Genomic DNA, 21992 nt, shown 5'->3' with positions numbered 1-21992 from the left:
TCTAGAAAAGACCCAATTTAAATATGAATAAAAATTTCCTTTAAACTTTTAACTAATATATATTTAATTTTTATAACATAATTCATCTCTTTGTCAAAGTATATTTGCATGTTTACATGCACAATCTTATACTTAATACACTGGATTTGAGAAGACATAGAAATTTTAAAATGTGGAAATAAAGGGAAATATATTTCCACTCTTAATCTCAACATTCTAATGCACAATTTCCTCATCATCACATATTGTCCATTTGAAATATATCTATTTCTATATTCACATATAAATATGATATATATGTAAATATAAACATAAATCTATTTCAGTATAGTATATTCAAATGTTTAATGAGTAATGTCTAGAAAATATTTTGAATATTGTATTTCCAAAATGATATACAATGTATATTATGAATAACCAAGATGCATGGCAAATTATAAATATTTAACTTTTAATATAGGTAAAATTGAACTACTGAGATAATAGTTTCAAGACATCTGAAATTTCTCAATGACATATTGAACAAAAAGAAAAAAATCACTCTCAAAATAATATGTAAAATTCAAGTGTTTGAAATATTGCAATATTCACTTTATAGAATTCAAATATTTTAAATTGTCTTAAGCCAATAGTATTATAAAAGATTTAATGAAGTAAGAACATCTCATTCAAGTATCAGTCCCTTGCAAACGTACTGGATGCTATTTTCAATTAGCGATATCTATAATTTCAATTTTTCATTTGCCTCAAGTTTATTTCTCTAAATTCAGCTAAATTTTGCTCTTATATATTTTTACTCAAGCCAAAATACTATTGTTTGTGAATTTATGGAACAGAATAGACAATTATCCTTGGTCAAATTTCATTTATTGAGTTATTATACTGCTTTTCTGTAAATGAGATAAGATCACTTATTTTTCTTACAGTATGAATGGAATCATTGCTGATTTCCTATGCATATAAGAATTGAATTTCTTCAGATAAATCTTATGTTTCTTTTTTGCCCACAGAGACATCTGGATACTCATCAGAAGTGTAAAAATCCCAACTAGAAGAAAAAAATAAATAATTATTGTTTCTTTTTTATTTTTATTATGGACATAACAAGTTATGTTTGAAAAAATAGCTCTTAAAATATTTCCCAAGTGTCATATAGTTCTCTATCAATTTTCCTTATTTATATTGCCTAGCATCATATACATCCTATCAATATTGCATGGTTGAATAAACATAAAAATATAGAAATTGAAATAATTCTACATTTTTTACACCCCACTGCCACATAATACTTACAAAGAAGAAATTCTTAAAATCCCTCTGAATTTTTCAATAATAGTTTTTCATATGTATATACATGGCAAAACTAATACAATATTGTAAAGTTAAATTAAATAAAATTTTAAAAAAAGAAAAAAATAAAACACTTCTTCTACACACATATATACATATAAGACAAATCACATAAATTCTAATCTACATTTTTGTACAGTGGAACAAGAATGAATGAAATGGAAATAATATATATCCCTTCTAATAAAATGAGTTTATTACAATTTAACTTCTTTGTGTGTTACAATGACCAGCATTCAAGATGACACATTCATGCCCCTAGCCTTCCCTTCTCAGATGGATGTGAACACTTGAAGACACAGTATGTACAAGTCTGTGTGCATACATGAGAGAGTTTAAAGTGAAGTGTGTTATTACCACTTCTTTTTAACAAAAACTTGTTGCTTAATAAAAATATTTGGACTACATTTTCTAGTTTGGATTAACCACATTTTGGCCTCCCTGGTGGCTCAGTCAGTAAAGAATCTGCCTACAATGTGGGAGACCTGGGTTTGATCCCTGGGTTAAGATGATCCCTTGGAGGAGGAAATGACAACCCACTCCAGTATTCTTGCCTTGAGAATCCCATAGACGGAGGAGCCTGGCGGGCTACAGTCCATAGGGTTGCAAAAGAGTCACACGCACTGAGCGACTAAGCACAAGCATGCAACCACAATTATACAGATATGCATAGTAAACAATGTTTCAATATAATTTTATACTGATAAAAAATCCAAAATAAAAATAAAGGTAAAAAAATCCCATTGCAAACATGCCTAATTTCAGTACTATAGCAATTTGTTCTCAAAAACCACTTCTCCTAAAGGTGTATCTACTTCAATCATTAGTAAACCTAGGTCTTACCTGGCAATGTTTGAGTCATGATTGTGAAACTAATCCATGATCCAATCTGTTAGATTAAAACATAAATTGACAAATATTGATAGTCAATCTAGAAATTTGTTCACTTGTGAACAATTAAATAGGCATTGATTAGGTATTTTAAAAGCTTAAAACAGCGGAAAATTTTAAGTAGAAATATATTTTCCAAAGTTATAATTTCATTGTTAAATATGATAGTGATTAAAAAACTCATAAAACAGTATCATTTTCCTAGTAAAATGAAAGACATTATTCCAATTTTTTTTATACAATCCAGAGGCTTCTCAAGACATTTAACATGCTGTTTATAAAATTTTCTTTAAATATAGATAGATATATGCACAAATACTATTTATTCTGCAGGAAAAATTGTGAGTGAAATATTCTAATTTCCTATGCCTGTAACTTCAATTGAAATCTGTATTATAATCTATATTTCTGTCTATGTCTGTATTTACATACTAAACATACGTACATATCATGCATAATCTATAATACATGTAAGTACATAAGCATATGTATTTAGTATATTATCAAGTAAAGTTCAGTTATACACATGCATATATAACATACCTCATAGGTGTAGTTAGGACATGAAACCAGGAAAAACATCCATGTAAAGGGGTTATAATTTGGACTTGGAAAACAGGCATTATTTCCTTTTAAAAAGTAGAGTACAATATCAATGATGTTTCATATTTCAAATACAATCACTTATTTATTATATAGTTCTAAATTCCCTACAACAACTATATATCATATGAAATCTCATCATATATTTGTAGAAACCGGTTTTACAAATTATTCAAAGGAGACCCAGTTTCAAATGTCACAAAATTTTGACTCAAAAAAATCCTTATAATTTTCTGACCATGTCTACAGCTATGTTGCAGTAAAATTACAGGATGCACCACAATAATCAATTCCTTAAATTTAAAAATTAAACAATATAAAAACATTATTTTCTTTATCATAATAGTTCAGCAGTATTGCCTACTGAGATTTACATTATATTTTAATACCGCTAATGTGTTTTAACAATTGCTTGCCTCTTCTTATTTTCCTTCAGTGTCAAAGAATATATTTTTGGTTGAGATTATTAAATACCTCAAAACTCTCTTTCTGTTAAATTAGTAATGATCCAGAGGGAATTTCATAAGTATGTCATTTATATCAGAGAAATATGAAAATCTCTCATAAGAGGATTACAGTGTATATCAGAAGAGTTAATATTCAGAAAGTGAAAGTGAAGTCGCTCAGTCGTGTCTGACTCTTTGCGACCCCATGGACAGTAGCCTGCAACAGGCTCCTCCATCCATGGGATTTTCTAGGCAAGAGTACTGGAGTGGGTTGCCATTTCCTTCTCCAGGGAATCTTCCCGACCCAGGGATCAAACCCAGGACTCTTGCATTGTAGACAGACACTCTGAGCCACCAAGGAAGTCTCATATTCAGAAGTACCACACAAATTATTTCTGCTCAGTAATCAGGATTGTTATTTACAACTCTCATTATACTTAGCATATTGTCCTTTATTTCAGTTACTTTTTGCCTTTCAAATTTTTCAAGAAATATTTTGTATAATAAATTCATAATAATATCGAGTTGAACTTTGAGCTGTGACATTTGTAAAAGTAAATGTGAATTATAAAATTACTGTGTATTCATAGCAAGACTTAATTAGATAACAGATCAACTAATCTCTTTTATTTAAATGCTAAAGTCTTAATAAAATGATAATATGCTGCTTTCAAAACTGTAAGGATTGTTGAACTATCAAAGTGAAAAATATATTAGGCAATGTGCAAATTTCATGCACTGCTTATTTCAAGATAAGGATAAATATATATGCCATTTAGTAGAACAGATTCTCTTGGTAACATTTATGTAAACACCTTTGTGTAACATTCATATATTTATCAAAAGAAAGATGATTGAGGAACCTATCCATGTTAACTGACTTTCAGAGGCAGAATGTGAACACAAGGTAATTTGGGTTAAAGCCAGTCTATGTCTGTTCAATTCCTGGAGGTAGTGGAATGATCAGGGTCCACAAATACACATTTCTTCCAGATGTGGTTTGTAGATTAGATAACCAATGTGTCTTATGACACAGAAAAGTATATGTATATAGATATTTTGTTCAGTGTGTTGTTTGCTATTAATTGTAATAATATGTAAGTTTAGATATTAGTACCATCCTAAAGATCAATCCCAGGTGTTCATTGGAGGGCCTGATGTTGAAGCTGAAACTCCAATATTTTGGTCACCTGATGTGAAGAACTGACTCATTTGAAAAGACCCTGATTCTGGGAAAGATTGAGGGCAGGAGGAGAAGGGGACAACAGAGGATGAGATGGTTGGATGGCATCACCGACACAATGGACATGGGTTTGGGTGGACTCCAGGAGTTGGCGATAGACAGGGAGGCCTGGCGTGCTGTAGGTTCATGGGGTTGCAAAGAGTCAGACACAACTGAGCGACTGAACTGAACTGAACTGAATCTAATACTTACATTCCTATGAAATGTATCTCAGTGTATAGTTTCTATTTATAACTAATCTTTTATTATATTAAAAGTCTGAAGATTGTGTTACATTACAATGGTGCAGCTACCCAGATTCTTCCCCACGTATAAAGGGTTTATTCCACAGCTTCTGGATTTACTGTTGGCCGAAAGCCTTTAACTTTCAGCATCCTCTGTGAAGATAACCTGGATGAAGGGAGCAAACTCATGCAAGGTCACACTCACTTTTTGGTTTACCCTTATCCATTATTGGATCAATGTGGCAAATTGATTATTTAATTCAGAACAACACTGATTGTTCAGCCCAGCTTTAGAAGGCCCCTAGGTTCATCTGATACTCTCAATGAAACTGTCTTACTCTCAATTTCATACCCAGACATGATTTCTTTCTTTTCATCTATCAAATCACCCTAACACAACTCCTGAATGCAAATCTCTGTTTCAGTGTCTGTATCACAGAAAACTGAACCTACAGTATTTGCCACAAGGAATGGCACCCAAAGCAGATACTGGAATGGCATTTAAGAGTTGAATGACCTCCTGACCAGCCTGTGCTGTGTGCCCCATTGTTGATGGCAGGGGCCAAACAAAGAACTGCTGTTACAAGGTAGCCTTGCAAACATAAAACCTTTTATCCTGGTCTACTGGTATTTTATGCTGTTGAAAAGGATTGCTTTATTTGGTCCAATAGAATTTACTGGTGATGCTATCAATGTTCTTGGTAAAGATAGCTAAAACTGAAATGGTTAATTAGCACTTAAAAGCCAACTGTGAAAACTGGCAGGCCCCCTTGGTAGTAAATTGGATTGGCCAAAAAGTTCATTTAGATTTTCTATAAGATGTTATGGAAAACCAAAATTAACTTTTTGGCCAACCCAATATGAAGCAGCTCTAATCTGCAATGAGAGAAAAGAAGAGTAAGCGAAGACCAGCCCTGGGACTTACTTGCAAGAGTAATCAAGCACCAAAGAACACACAACTCTAATCCAAACCAGGTCTGTTAAGCTAAGTCATCATTCATAGAATACTAGGCAGTACGGATTTTTATGAACTGCTTGAGCTTGTAGAAGTAGGCTGCTCTTCCCTGTTCAAAATTAGCGCACTCCCTTAGGGGAGCTAGTGATGCAATCTATAATGCATCTGACTACAAATCAGAAAAATTAACACAGTTCCTTCCTTAAAATTAATACAGAGGCTACTAAATTGCAATAAAATCCCTATCTTCCTCAACCCTCTCTTAACCTGTATGCTATAGTGTGACAGTACTAAATAACGTACCAGAGGTTATTGTGACCAAATAAGAGGAAGAAAAAGGTTATTCCCCAAGAGTGCTACAGAACCCAGCCAGTGTGAACTAGCACATTATAGGAGAATTTAGCTGTAATTGGATTCTGTTGATGCTGGATAACAGAGAAAGTGAAGTCGCTCAGTCTTGTCCAACTCTTTGAGACCCCATGGACTGTAGCCTGCCAGACTCCTCTGTCCATGGGGTTTTCCAAGCAGGAATACTGGAGTGGATTGCCATTTCCTTCTCCAGGAGATCTTCCTGACCTAAGATGGAACCTTGGTCTCCCGCATTGTAGGAGGCAAGATATAAAAGTGGATAAGGGGTTTCTGTTATTGGAACACTCTTATGGGATACAGGCATTCAGTTCAGTCGCTCAGTTATGTCTGACTCTTTGCGACCCCATGGACTGCAGCACGCTTGACTTCCCTGTCCATCACCAACTCCTGGAGCCTACTCAAACTCATGTCCATTGAGTTGGTGATGCCATGCAACCATCTCATCCTCTGTTGTCCCCTTCTCCTCCCACAATCAATCTTTCCCAACATCAGGGTCTTTTCAAATGAGTCAGTTATTCACATCCGGTGGCCAAAGCATTGGAGTTTCAGCTTCCACGTCAGTCCTTCCAATGAATATTCAGGATTGATTTCTTTTAGGATGGACTGGTTGGATCTCCTTCGTGTCCAAGGCACTCTCAAGAGTCTTCTCCAACACCACAGTTAAAAAGCATCTATTCTTCAGTGCTCATTTTTCTTTATAGTCCAACTCTCACATCCATACATGACTACTGGAAAAAACATAGCTTTGACTAGACAAACCTTTGTTGGCAAAGTAATGTCTCTGCTTTTTAATATGCTATCTAATTGGTCATAGCTTTTCTTCCAAGGATCTAATGTTCTGCTAAGCTAGTACAAACACATTAACATACACCTGAAGCATGAACAAAGCAACAGTCCTCAGTAAATGAGGGGAAAAAAGTGTTGTGATTTCACTGGCAAACAGAAAAAACGTGTTGCATTGCTTAGAAAAGTGAAAGTCCTTGGGTGGATAGTCTAAATAAGGCCAAAAGGGAAGTTCCATTTCCATGGGAGGGAAAAAAATGTTCCCCATTTTTCGTATTCCCATAGTATTCCCCATGTTTCATTGGAAAACCTAGAGGACACACCATTTTCCAAAGCTATAAGAAAGGTGTTAGTGCAAGGGCATCACCATTACTAAGATCAAGGTTGGCTTTCTGACATCCCAGACTGAATTTAAGTGATGTCATCTTAGAATGGGATGACTTGTAGTAATTGGGATTAAAAGATTCTTCCCCATCTCCCAAATCGAATCCATTTCTATTTGTGGCACTTCTTATAAGCCAAAATGAATGGGAAGTTCAGAAGTTACTTGATCCACAGAAAGCAAGGCTGGTTATAAGAACACAGTGTTCTGAAAGGTTAGAATTGATGGATACCACAAAATGAATGTCTTAATTTAGACAAAATAAATTGAGGTGAATAATCCAGAGACATGAGGAAGTTAGTTCAATACAAAGTTCCCTATTTCTTTCCCAGGTTTTAGACTGAAAGGAGTTGCAAGACACTAAACTCATTGATGAAATAACAGTCTGGGACCTCAAGGAGAAAGACTGCAACATGGAAACAACTGTAGATATATAAGCATTCTCATAATCATTCATTAAAATAACTTCACTAAATGATATACTGGCATCTGTTCATGGAACTGTGTACTAGTGAGAATAGACTATCCTACATTTTAAAGACTGCTACAAGCTCAACATTCAGAAAACTAAGATCATGGCATTCAGTCCTGTCACTTCATGGCAAATAGATGGGAAAACAGTGGAATCAGTGGCTGACTTTATTTTTCTGGGCTCCAAAATCATTGCAGATGGTGATTGTAGCCATGAAATTAAAAGACACTTACTCCTTGGAAGGAAAGTTATGACCAACCTAGATAGCATATTAAAAAGCAGAGACATTACTTTATAAACAAAGGTCTGTCTAGTCAAGGCTGTGCTTTTTCCAGTGGTCATGTATGGATGTGAGAGTTGGACTGTGAAGAAAGCTGAGTGCCAAAGAATTGATGCTTTTGAACTGTGGTGTTGGAGAAGACTCTTGAGAATCCCTTGGACTGAAAGAAGACCCAACTAGTCCATACTAAAGGAGATGAGCCCTGGGTGTTATTGGAAGGACTGATGTTGAAGCTGAAACTCCAGTACTTTGCCCACCAGATGCGAAGAGCTGACTCATTTGGAAAGACCCTGATATTGGGTAAGATTGAGGGCAGGAGGAGAAGGGGATGAGAGGATGAGATGGTTGGATGGCATCATCGACTCAAGGGACATGAGTTTGGGTAAACTCCAGGAGTTGGTGATAGACAGGGAGGCCTGAAGTGCTGTGGTTCACAAGGTTGCAAAGAATCGAACATGACTGAGTGGCTGAACTGACAACCTGATGGCTCAATGGTTATATAATCTTCCTGCCATTGTAGGGGATATGGGTTTCATCTCTGGGTTGGAAAGATCCTCTAGAGAAGGAAATGGTAACCACTCCAGTATTTTTCCCTGGGGAATCCCATAGTCAGAGGGGTCTGGTGGGCTACAGTACATAGATTGCAAAGAATCAGACATGACTTAGTGACCAAACAGCAACAATAATCATAGTCTACTTCATAGGGCTCATTTCTCAGGCAGTGAATGAATAATTGGAATATATATAGTTTGTAGTTTGTATATCCACATTGTGCATTGATTTCTTGAGCTTTAGGGCAAGAGCTATGTCCATGGGGAAAACCAAGTGGACGTGTCTGCAATTGTACTCATTCTTTGGTAAATATAAACAATCTGCTTCCCAATGGGTGATTAGTGCTACACTGAAGATCCAAAGTCTGCTTGGATTGTATTATTCATTATATCATCATTTAAGTCACTTTGCAAGCTCTGCAGAAGCCAGATGTATTTTGGAGGGTGACAGTGGAGTCCTGCAGACTTATATTATCCAACATTGCAATTGATGCACGCATGTTCAGTAGCTAAGTCATATTACTGCCAGGTTTTTTCTTGTTTTTGTTTTTGTTTTTTTTTTCCCTTGGTTCTTGTGTCCTTGTAGCAAAGAATTAGACTGACAGACTAGTTACAACTCAAGCAGGCAGGATTTATTAAGCAGGCAGTATTCACTGGAGGTTCTTGCCTCATCATAGCAAAGAATTGTAAGGCACACTAGTTAGAGCTCAAACAGGCAATATTTGTTAAGAAGGAGGCATGCTGTACAATCTCAAGACAGGAGAGTGGACCAACTCCTGGAGGAGTGTTCTCGACTCCTTTTGGCTTCCCTTTTTATACTTTTTGTCTCTTCCACTTGGTGGTTCCTAGGGCTTGACTGGCTATTCCCCAAGCAAATTAGGGCTTTTACTGGTAACCAGTCAGGGAAGGGAAGGTAAATAGAGTGTTCAAGGCCAACCCGGGAAAGAAGCCTGTTTGGGTGTGTTTTCAGGCCTGAGGTTCTCACTGTGGCTGTGGTTTTTCTTGGGCTTTTTCTCTTTCTTTCTTTGTCCATTTCATTTTTTTTTTTAATTTTTTTGTTACCTTCAAGGGCTTTTTAAACTGCTGCTTATTCTGAGTGCCATTTTGAACTCTTTTTTTTCTACTCTAACTACCTAATACTACTAAGGTAGATTATTAACCCAGCCTTGGGTCTATGGATATAGACTGAATTTTTAAAAAATGTGTTTTTCCATCTCTATAACAAAGGGAGGTCAGAATAGTTTACTTTCCTTTAAAATGAGCAATAGCACAGAATTTCAGTTTTTGTTGTTGTTTTTTCTAGAATTATTACTCCTACCCTTTACCATAAAACAGTCCAAGAAGGCTCAGGCTGGGCATCTCATTGAAAATCACTGTATCAATAACATTATGCTATTCATACTGAATGAGTAAGTGGCTAGTATGTTGATGGCCTTTTTAAGACATTTGTGGTCCACAGAAAACATGGGGGTTGCTAATAAACACTACAAAGATTTAGGGACCAAATGATTGTGGGGCATCCTCTCCAAAACAGAGAAAATATAGTGCAGCGTGTACCTCCTATCATTAAGAAGGAAGCAAATTGTCTTACAGGGCTTTTCCAGTTTGGCAGGTAGCATGCATATTACACACCAAGGAAATCTTTGAACTGTATACCATGGAGCACAAAAGCTATGAAAATTTAGTAGGGTTCAAGGTAGAAAATTGCAGCTGTTTCAAGTTTTATTGTAAGCACTCCTGCCCTTGGACTTATAATCAGATAGATTCTACATATTAAACTTATCAGTGATGGAAAAAGTTAAGGTGTGGAACTTATGTATAACCTGCTGGTATATAATGATGTAAAAAGATGATATTTTGCCTCTAGCATTTGGACATCTCATGATATTCCCTCAACCCAAGAACAAGGGCCATACCCATGTCCTGATAAGATCCCTTCAGGTGAGTGTCCACATCATGCTATATATAATCCTTGAAATGTTAATTGTGCCAGTTGATGGTGGAGGGAATCTAGAAGTTTGTGAAGAAGAAAACTGGTGCAAATCAGTTGTTAGACGAAGGCCATGTGCAGCAGTGAAGGCTGTGTAATTTCCCACTAATGTCTCTCTTTTAAATTTCTACTGGTAGCAGAAAGCTTTTGAGTAGTATACCCTCTGAAAGGATGGCCTTGACAAAAGAAAGCTGCCTTATCCAAGATAATTTCCTCATTCTCAGGGAGCCCCAAATCCAATCTAAATCTTTTCTAGTCATTCCAGCTTAGGCTAATTCAGAATGATTGCCCTAGTTTCAGATAACCCAACAAAAATGGCTGAGACCATCCTCGAGATAGCTTCACAGCTCAGTTTCCTACTTGGCCTAAATTTGTCTCTCTCTCTCTCTCTTTTTTTTTTTTTTCCAGTACTTTGTAATAAGATTTTAAAGGCTTGTTCTATATGAAATTGTTATTTCCTGGGGAACACATTTTGTAGATCTTGCTTAAACAGTCAGTAAGAGATAGTCCCCATCCATTATTCATGCCTACAGCATATCTAAGATATAGAGATATTAGTATAACTTCCAATGAATGCATAAGTAGGGTAATAAAATCTGGAAGCAACAGAGACTCAATTAGACCTGACACAGGAACTGAGAGTTGGATAAAAATTTTATGTAAGGAAAAATAATGCAGTGTGTGTGTGTGTAGATGTCTGTATTTTATGATCAGAAGAGATTTTACTCTCAGAAGAGGTCTGAGACTTGATATTATTGGAACACTAAATATAGAGAAAGGACATGCAATGACTTGAAAGTAATGAGTCCAGAGGTTCTCATCTTAGAAGACACTGCTTCCAAGAAAGGAGATAATGCTTGAAGGCTTAGAGGGGAAAGAAAGAAGGATACATTTCCAGGAATTAAGAAATTTAGAAAACAAAAGAGTATATGGAGAATCAAAAGACATAATGAAACATTTCATGTCCTCCAGAGCACACTTTATCCTTTAGAGACTTCACTTCATCACCACATCTGTGAAAACATTTGTTATTTCTGTTCAAGGACAATCCATACCCTTACAATGAACAGAATTTGATCAATATTCACATAAAGCTTTTATTTGAATAAAATGTAAAGCAAGAATTTTCCCCAAGTGATAAAATGAATCCTCTCCAAAACAAAAGAGAAAAATTTTAACATACAGAAGCATTTGCAGATAACAGAGAATGTAGCTGTGAGGAAATCCCAGAACTCAAAAAAGATATGTATATAACAGGAAGGAAAAAGAGTTGATTGTTTTCAAGAATTAAATTGTAGAAAAAGAAAAAAAAAGTAATATGAGTGGAACATATTTCAGTTTGCATAAGGGTGGAATGATCAATAGAATAGTGGATATTTAGTAGATGAACAAAAACAGTAAAAACAACAAAAAAAGAATGAACAAAAAGCTAAATATTGAAAGTGATAGAAATATAAAATAGAAGCAGATGTAACATGTTCACCCCACCATCTTCTCACCATCCACAATGAAACAAATCAAATTTAAACTATAATGCAAGAATAATAATACAAGAAAACTTTCTAGAACTTAAACAAGACATGAGTCAACCAACTAAAAGACTACATCATGTCTCTGGGAAAACTGGGCTTCCTGGTGGCTCAGATGGTGCTGAATCTGCCTGCAATATGAGAGAAACAGGTTTTATCCCTGGGATGGGAAGATTCCTTTGGAGAAAGAAATAAATGGCTACCTCCTCCACTATTCTTTCCTGGAGAATTCCATGGACAAAGGAACCTGGTGGGCTACACTCCATGGGATCATACAGAGTCAGACATGATCTGGAATTATCAGCTCTAAGATACATCCTACGAAATTCAGTACAAAATTAATATACTTTAGTAATAATGAAAAGTGTTCTGAGTCTCAAGGCAAAAGACCAAGCCAATTAACCAAGAAGAGATTGCATTGGCTTCTGACTTGGCAAGAGCAACATACAAAGCAAATTAAAGAGTGGAGTAAAGAAACACACACACAAGTCTTCCTTACATGAACTTTTTCAGAGTTTGAGAATATGATGATTTAAAATTTTCAAATAATGACAGCATATTCCAGGTGAAGAATCTTGAGCAAGTCACCTTGTTAGAGCCTCAGAGTAAAGAATAAACTTTTTGATGGTCATAGGCTTGTTAATGTTGATATTTTTTATAAAATTGCATTGTGATCTGCTTCTATGCTTAAAAAAAAAATCAGACCATCAAAAGTTTTTCATCTGGACTTCACATACGTCAAAAGAAAAACCAGTAGATCTATGTATTTGGGTCAAATGAAAATAGTATTTAACCTCTTTGTTAAATGTAGGCTTTACTTCAGTACAAATGCAGACAACAAACCATAATAGTATTTGCATTATTATGTTAAATTTTTTTCTGCAAGAGAAAGTACAGATAGTTTCAAGTCATATTCAGTTGTTTTATATATCCAAATGTATAATTTGCTGTCATAAACTCAATCAAAAAGTTAGTTATTAAAATATGTGAATATTATAATAAAACAGTTATGTTATTATATATAGCTTTTTATATGTTCATAGATAGTCTAATATAAATTTTCTTTGTAATTTTATGAATTACATGAAAAAATATTCTGGAACATATTTCATATATCTACTTCTCCAGCCTGCTAGAAACTTTCAAGAAAATGTTATGAATTTCAGGTCAATGTTAAAACAAACTTGAAGACACAAACACACTTGCAAATATAATGAAAACATGAAACCCAATTTTGTTCATCACTGCTATTTGAAATTACAATTAAATTATGTACAATGTAAAATAAGTCATTGTGCTATAATTGAGCCTGAATGAGAGTATTGATTTACCAAAAATACCTTTAAATTATATAGACACTCTGTGTGTTCAATCACTCAGTCATGTCCAACTGTTTATGACCCCCATGGACTGTAGCCCACCTGGTTTCTCTGTCCATGGAACTTTCTAGGCACTGTAAATATTTTCAAATCTTTTAGCAAAATACTAAATTCAGTGTTCTCTCAGGTATTGCTATTCGACTGCCACTAAATTTGTCAAAGATTCACTTTTATTAAAAAAGCTTATGAATTTTTTTTCAATCATGTTGGATTGTAACAGTTATTGTGCAAACCAGATTAAGATTGAAAGTTAAGCTAAGAAATTTGGATAATCATCAATGGATTTCACACTTCTTTACATCTTAATCATGTTTTTTTTAAATATGCTTAAAGAAAGTATGTGTGTGTATGTGTGTGTGTGCATGTGTACACGTACACTTCATTTTAGAGAAACCATAATTAGGAACTATAATTTAGTTCAAATATTTTGAAAAATTAGACATAATAAAACAAGAATTGGGAGCACAAACCTTAAATGTTTCCAACCATTGTTTTAAAAAATAATAATTAGCATAATTCACTTTGGAGAAGATTTAAAAAGTGACTAACCTGTGTGACTGGGATGAGACAACACTACATTGATGAAATGATTTCCAGCTTCACAAATCTGCAAAACATTTCAACATTTTGGTGTCATATACTTGGGTCTCTTTTAAAAATATATTTTTAAATATTCAAATATCCATTTAATATATTCTAAAGACCCAAAAGTATACTATAAGTGTAAGAAGAAGAGATATTGTATTATAACAGTGAAAGAAGCTGTTGTAGACATATATAGAATCAAAAGAATGAGTCACATTGAGGTAGAGATTTTGAAGATATCCTCAACCCCATTAGATAGCTATGTTCAGATTGCCTTGTTAATCAGGTCCTGTTGATTATCTGTTCTTTATTTGATACAATGGGCATATTTTTACAGCACTAATAGACAGGTCTTATCACTGAAGATAGATTTGGCATAGGTTTATGTATTCCAAGTTTACTAACACAGTAGCAACCCTTCCACTTCAAGGATAGTAGTATGGTTCCCAGCTGGTCTCAGCTCAGTTTAGAAAACCTAGTATAAGCAATACTTCCCCACACAGGCACTTGTTGTCTGTCTGTCACCTGATCCTTTAGTCATGTACACTTCACTAGTTGTTCCTGTTTAGCCCGCTACAGTGGAAACAGTGACAAGAGCATGGTGATTGCAGCCATGAATTAAAAGACGTTTACTCCTTGGAAGGAAAGATATGACCAACCTAGATAGCATATTCAAAAGCAAAGATATTATTTTGCCAACAAAGGTCCGTCTAGTCAAGGCTATGGTTTTTTCAGTGGTCATGTTTGCATGTGAGAGTTGGACTGTAAAGAAAGCTGAGCGCCAAAGAATTGTTGCTTTTGAACTGTGGTGTTGAAGAAGAGTCTTGAGAGTCCCTTGGACTGCAAAGAGATCCAACCAGTCCATCCTAAAGGATATCGGTCCTGGGTATTCATTGGAAAAACTGATGCTAAAGCTGAAATTCCAGTACTTTGGCCACCTCGTGCAAAGAGTTGACTCATTGGAAAAGGCCCTGATGCTGGGAGGGATTGGGGGCAGGAGGAGAAGGGGACGGCAGAGGATGAGATGGCTGGATGGCATCACTGACTCGATGGACATGAGTTTGAGTGAACTCTGGGAGTTGGTGATGGACAGGGAGGCCTGGCATGCTGCGATTCATGGGGTCGCAAAGAGTCAGACATGACTGAGCGACTGAACTGAACTGAACTGATGACCTGCTAAGAAGTTTAACTGTTAATATCTCCTGGGTTAAAGATGTTTGAATTTGCAACATGTATCCTCTGAAGATAATCCCTTTGTCTGTCATATACATTTGACATAATTTATGCAAAGTATGTAGTCAAGATATAAGTATTATGTTATTTATAGTAGGTTATGTTATCCAAAATTTTTGTTGTTTAGAGTATCCAACTTTTCATATTACTGTACCCCATAAATTGCACACTCTTTTAACTCAGTGGCTTTAATGCTAAAATCTTTTGCAATATATCTGATATTTTTTTCTTTTCAACAATTTCTGAATGCATTTCTTCACATATACTAATAGTCATATAGATTTTATTTTCTGGGTGACTTTAACATAACTGGCATATAATTCTACTCTGTAAATTTTAGGAAAGAAATAAATTGAAAGTGAAAACAAGACTCCATTTATCATCACCTAGAACTTTGTACAAAAAGTCATTTGGAATAATCATCTTCAATAGATTAATTCTCATAGAAGAATAATATTAGCAAATATATCAAATGTATTAAAATATTTGAAGAGTTAGAATATCATGATTGTTAGCAATCATATTTGTGCATAAAATAATTATAGAAAAGACTTCTAGTTTTTTATTTTACCACTAGAAAGACAAAGCTAAAAATTGAATTTTCAGATTATTATTTTATATTTGAAATGATTTACACATTAATGTGATTAAGCTTGTAGGCTTTATGCTAGATGGACCTGTGTTTGAAACCTGAGTCCTTTGTTTTTCATTGTTAGAGATTAAATGATTTAGATTTATTCTACATTGATTGCACTTCTCTAAGTTTCTGGGTCACATAGTTTCAGCATTACGAAACATGTAATTAACAAATTTAATGTTATATTTGTCTAAGTTTTAGGTAGACTACTACTAGAGCAGCCTTGTAGCACAAGGCCATAACTTGTATTTGTGTATCTTTAATCCACCACCACCATGATCACCCCCAAATATATAATATACTAACATAAGAAATATGAGAGAAGAGAATTTTAAAACTGGTAAATACACTGATTTTTTTATTTTGCTATCTACTAATGAAATATTTTTCTATATATATATATTGTATGGGAAAAATCAACTCTATATGCTTAAAGATGCTTACTTTACCATTAATTTAGCAACTCTATTGGAATTTAAAGAACAGTTGTAATATTCGTAGTTTTTACCTTAAACACTGGTTTTCAAAGTCTAGGCAATGAATCACTCCAATACATACAGGTATCAATGCTAATAGATTGAAATAAAAGTATTTGATTTAATTTCTTCTTGGGTCAGTGATAAGATTAGGAAATTCAGTAAGTGCTATAAAACTCAGTATATAGTTTTATCACTGATTAAAATTTCAGGGCACATTAACTTTGAAACATTGGAATATTTCTCAGCATGATTCACATATTTCTCCTGAGTTGATTCTTCCCTAAATTAAATATCTTCATTTGGCGTATTATATGTTAACACAACAATTTCATAAATACTAGAGCTTGTGGGAGTTGCTAATAGTAGATTTTATTTAACACTCCTTAAATTGCAAATTATTGTTGATAATAAAATATGTGAATACTATCTACTTTGAGCCATTTATGGTTCCTAAGTAGCACATATTATGAAGGAAGTTGTAGACAATAATAAATAGTAAGGAAAAACTGATCAAATATATTTACATAAGTTATACCCAAATATTATATACAAAAGAAGCATGATTTTCTTCACTAGAGTAATATAAAAAACAAATATGAAAATATTTGTTGGGTTGCTCATATACAAATTGATAGTTTGCAACAATTTTACTTTTTTTCCAAAAAGTTTAATATAACTAAAAATAAGTTTATATATTTTAAACAACTTACAGAAAGAGAGATAAGCAACTCACAGATATTACCAGAATTACTGTAGTTGTGAAGAGCAAGCTGGCCTAGATTTTAAAATTGTACAACAGTCTGAATATACTTAATACTACTGAATGGTACTCTAAAAATAGTTAAGATAGTAAATCTTAAGCAATTGTTTTTACCACAATTAAAAGAAGACACTAGATAGAGTGTTCTAAGTGAGAAAGAACATTAGAATGATAAATAATAAAAATTCAAAGAATTATATCTGAATGCTTATGGGTGGCTTAAATTTAAAAATATTCACATGTGCTTTATTTTATATAAATTTATTGACTACTTGTTGCTCACACTAGCATTCATTTAAAAAATAGCATGGTGTTGAATGATTTAATAGTTCACTCTCTTCTTCAGAATTATCATTAGGTGGATAAATATTAAATATGAAATTTCAAGCTAATAGAATAGAAAAAACCTATTTTTACATAGAAAAATCATCTTTAAAAAATGTTTTCATTCAAAACATTTTTAATGAAAACATTTTTACTTTCTTCAGCACCCTTTGTACTCTCAGTTCACTGAGATTTCCATTTTATTTTTAATCAGCACAATTAAACATTTAACAATGTACAGTATGGGGAATGTTAAATTTTAATAAAACACGAAGAACCTTGGTTAATATATTAGAAGTGACATATTATGCATTATATTGTACTCCATAGAGTTTTCTGAAAATGCAGGCATGTGTGTGCATGGTTAGTCTTGACTGTACTGTAGCCCACAAGGCTCCTCTGTCCATGGTATTTTCCAGGCAAAAATACTGGAGTGGGTTGCTTTTCTCTACTCCAGGGGATATTCCTAATGACCCAGGGGTGATGGAAGTTACATCAGCTGTCTTGACAGAAGGATTGTTTACCACTGAGTCACCTGGGAAGCCCAAACAGGACTATCCAAATTAAATCCCATTGTTTCCAGGCTGAAAGATGTGATTGATTCAGAATATACAACATTTCATCCTTAAGATTCTTATTGTTTACTACTAGGTGAAGTATCCCCTTGACTTTATCTGAAGTTTCACTCTCTGTGGTTTCAGTTACCCACAGTCAACTGTGGTCCAAAAGTATTAAAAAGAAAATTCCAAAATTTAAAAATTCATAGATTTGATGTTGTCGACCATTCTGAGTAGCATGATGAAATCTCAGGTCATTCTACTCTGTTTGGACATTCTCTTAGTGTGCTTAATTTATAAATTAAATTTTGCCATAGGTATGTTGAGAAAAAATACATGGTATGTATAGGGTTCTATATCATGATATGTGATGTTCTATATCATCTATATCTCTGATATATGAGATCTTAGACATTCAACGAGGGCCTTGGAATGTGTAACCTATAGATAAGTGGAGACGACTATATTGTTCCTCAGCATGTTGGCATTGTGGCAAATATGCCAGTGGTCAATGAGCAAAAGGGTCGAGGGAGATCAACGTTCTGGGATATATAGTTTATATATTATTCTCCTAACAAGCTTCATCATGTTAAGCATTCTCAGCTTTAAATAGTGAAAGTGACGTATCCACAGGAAAAAAAAAGAAAACCCCATAATACAGAATTTATTGCCATCAGCTAGTCAGGCTGTCACATTGTGAAAGTAAAATCCTTTTAGTTTCCACAGTAAAAACAAGCAGTCTTTATTTTATGACTGCATAATATTTTTATAGGATAAATATAACCTATCTTATTTCTGCATTCATGTTATCCCTACAGTTTTATATGTATTATTAATTATTGGCAACTCTAATATCTTATAACTATCAAGCAATTTGATAGTCATTTTACTAATTGATTTGAAACACAGAATCGGCTAAAATGTTTCTATCACTTATAAGCTTGAGCTTCAGATGTTTTTATTTTGTCTATTTATAATGATGATAATAAAATAATTATAATTTTGCTATGTTTATTTTTCCTTAACATATATTTCAAGAATAAAGAAAATTCAGGATAAGTAAATAATTAGAAAAAGTTTCACCTACAAAATATATCAATGCTTCTGATCTTGGGAATTTAGTTTCCTATTTTTTTTTCCTTTTTGAAGTGTTCATTTCTACTTTAAGGGATAAGACATATCACATACATTGTAAAACTGATGACAATATAAGCTAATATTATACTGTTTCAGCAATCATGAAGTCTTTTAACTTATGATAATTTATATTACTGTGATCATAAAATTATAGAACTTTATTCTAATTACTAATCTCTACTCGTTTATTATGAAACTGACTTATATATTAGTCCATTCATAAAACAGGATAATATGCATATATTTCAGAAGAAATGTATTTGATATATTAATAATTAAAATATTTATATATATGTAGTTGAAAATTATGAATGCCAACCTATAATGTTTTCATTGAGTTAATTTTTTAAAGCAATGTAAAATACACAGCAAAGTTGAGGAGAAGTTACAGAGATTTCTCATACATCCCCTCCCCCTGTATATGCATAATCTCCTTCTTTAGCAACACCTCCCAGCAGAGTGGTACATATGTTGTATTTGATGAACCTGCATTGATACATCATTATTACCCAGTGTGCACAGTTTACATTACAGTTTGCTTGGTGTTGTACATTCTGTGGATTTGGACAAATGTATGACATCTATGATTCTCATAACATATAAAGTATTGTCACTTTACTCTGTACTTTATCCCTCTTGTTCATCTCTCTCTCTCCCACTCCTGGAAACCACTGACATTTTTTTTAAACTATTACTACAGTTTTGCCTATTCCAGAATGTCATAGAGTTAGAATTACATGATATATATGAGCTTTTCAGATTGGTTTAAATATACCTTTAAGATTTAAATATACCATTAAGTTTTTCATGGATTGATAGCTCATTTCCTTTTAACATTGAATGCTATTTCATTGTCTGGATGTACCACAGTTTATTTATCCATTCACCTATTGAAGGCTAACCATTACTGCTTCCAAAATTTGTGAGCTGTCAATAAATCTGCTTTAAACAGCCCAGTGCAAGGTTTGCATAGAGATATGTTTTCAACTCCTCTGGAGAATACTAAGAAGCATGATTTCTGGATCACATGGTAAAAATAAATTTAGTTTTGTAAGAAATACCAGTCATTTTTAAATGGCTTTACTGTCCTCATCAGCAGAAATGATAGTTCCTGTTGTTCCACATCCTCTCCAGCATTTGATATAATTAATGTTCTGCTGCTGCTGCTGAGTCACTTCAGTCGTGTCCGACTCTGTGCGACCCCATAGAAGGCAGCCCACTAGGCTTCCCCATCCCTGGGATTCTCTGGGCAAGAACAGTGGAGTGGGTTGCCATTTCCTTCTCCAATGCATGAAAATGAAAAGTGAAAGTGAAGTCGCCCAGTCGTGTCCGACCTCAGCGACCCCATGGACTGCAGCCTTCCAGGCTCCTCTGTCCATAGGATTATCCAGGCAAGAGTACTGGAATGGGGTGCCATTGCCTTCTCCAATTAATGTTCTGGATTCAGGCTATTCTAATAGGAATATTAGGACCTCCCTGGTGACTTAGACGGTAAAGCGTCTGTCTACAATGTGGGGAACCCGGGTTGGATCCCTGGGTTGGGAAGATCCCCTGAAGAAGGAAATGGCAATCCACTCCAGTACTATTGCCTGGAAAATCCCATGGACAAAGGAGCCTGGTAGGCTACAGTCTGTGGCGTTGCAAAGAGTCAGACACAACTGAAGGACTTCACTTCATTTCAATAGGAATATTATGATATCTTATTTTTTTAATTTGCATTTCCTTGATGAAAATGATGTGGAGCATCTTTTCATATGCTTATTTGTCATTGCTATGTCTTCTTAAATGAAGTGTTGATTAAAGTCTTGGTCCATTTTTCACTCAAGTCGTTTTGTCTTTTGTTAAGTTTTAAGAGGATTTAAAAAAAAATACTTTGGATAACCACCTTTCATCAGATGTGCCTTTGCAAATCTTTTTTCTAGTCTATGCTTGCTATCTTATTCTCTTGATATTGTCTTTGCCAATCAGTTTTATATTTTAATAAATTAGTTTATCAGTTATTTTTTTCATGGACTGTGTTTTGTTTAGTGTTTCATTGTCAAGTCTGTGATCCATTTTGAGTCAATTTTGTGATAAGTGTAAGTTCCAGGTCTAGATTTTTTGTTTTTTTTTACCATGTGTATATCTAGTCATTTCAGCACCACTTATGACTATCCTGGCTCCATTGTATTGTTTTGGCTGTAACAAATATACTTTACTTCTGAAAATGAAAAACTAAAGGGTTTTAAATAAAATATAAAACATCATACTTATATTATTGTATGATAAAATGATACATTTGCTAGTTATTTTATTAATTTTTCCATGAATCTAGTATTTTATTCTATAAAAATGCCTATGACAGATGATATTTTAAGTCAGTAAATTGTAACTCAAAGTCTGATTTTGGAATTGATTTAATGTTTAAAAATAGGATATCTTTATTTCTCTGACACATCTCATTACCACAATTTTGGGGATATCTCCATTTTTTTAATCCATAGAGCTTTTATGAAATACTGTATAACATAATAGTATTACATATACAATAAGAATATAGTGTAAGAATAGCACAATAAAGTAAAATTTTAAAAATGAATAATAAATGCTGGAGAGGGTGTGGAGAAAAGGGAACCCTCTTACACTGCTGGTGGGAATGCAAACTAGTACAGCCACTATGGAGAACAGTGTGGAGATTCCTTAAAAAACTGGAAATAGAACTGCCTTATGATCCAGCAACCCCACTGCTGGGCATACACACTGGGGAAACCAGAAGGGAAAGAGACACGTGTACCCCAATGTTCATCGCAGCACTGTTTATAATAGCCAAGACATGGAAGCAACCTAGATGTCC

The 21992-nt window shown here is 34.1% G+C and overlaps 1 protein-coding gene across 2 annotated transcripts in view; it reads right to left on the bottom strand.

The window, feature by feature from the left end:
* Positions 1-850: 850 nt before the first annotated feature.
* TECRL (trans-2,3-enoyl-CoA reductase like) overlaps positions 851-21992 on the bottom strand; it is a 142895-nt gene continuing 121753 nt past the window's right edge. For both annotated transcript variants that reach the window (XM_086407640.1, XM_086407642.1), the window contains 4 exons: positions 13997-14054; positions 2785-2870; positions 2194-2239; positions 851-1048 (listed from right to left, as the gene is read on the bottom strand). In XM_086407640.1, the coding sequence (XP_086263766.1) occupies positions 921-1048; positions 2194-2239; positions 2785-2870; positions 13997-14054 (318 nt within the window). In that variant the 3' untranslated portion in view covers positions 851-920. The remainder of the gene's footprint in view (positions 1049-2193; positions 2240-2784; positions 2871-13996; positions 14055-21992) is intronic.

This window comes from Bos grunniens, chromosome 6 (genome assembly GCF_055505025.1).
Source record: "Bos grunniens cultivar Pamir isolate PY7600 chromosome 6, Bosgru_T2T1.0, whole genome shotgun sequence".
NCBI classification, from domain to species: Eukaryota; Metazoa; Chordata; class Mammalia; order Artiodactyla; family Bovidae; genus Bos; species Bos grunniens.
The sequence above is the reverse complement of the archived record's forward strand: the minus strand, read 5'-3'. Positions and strand labels throughout refer to the sequence as shown.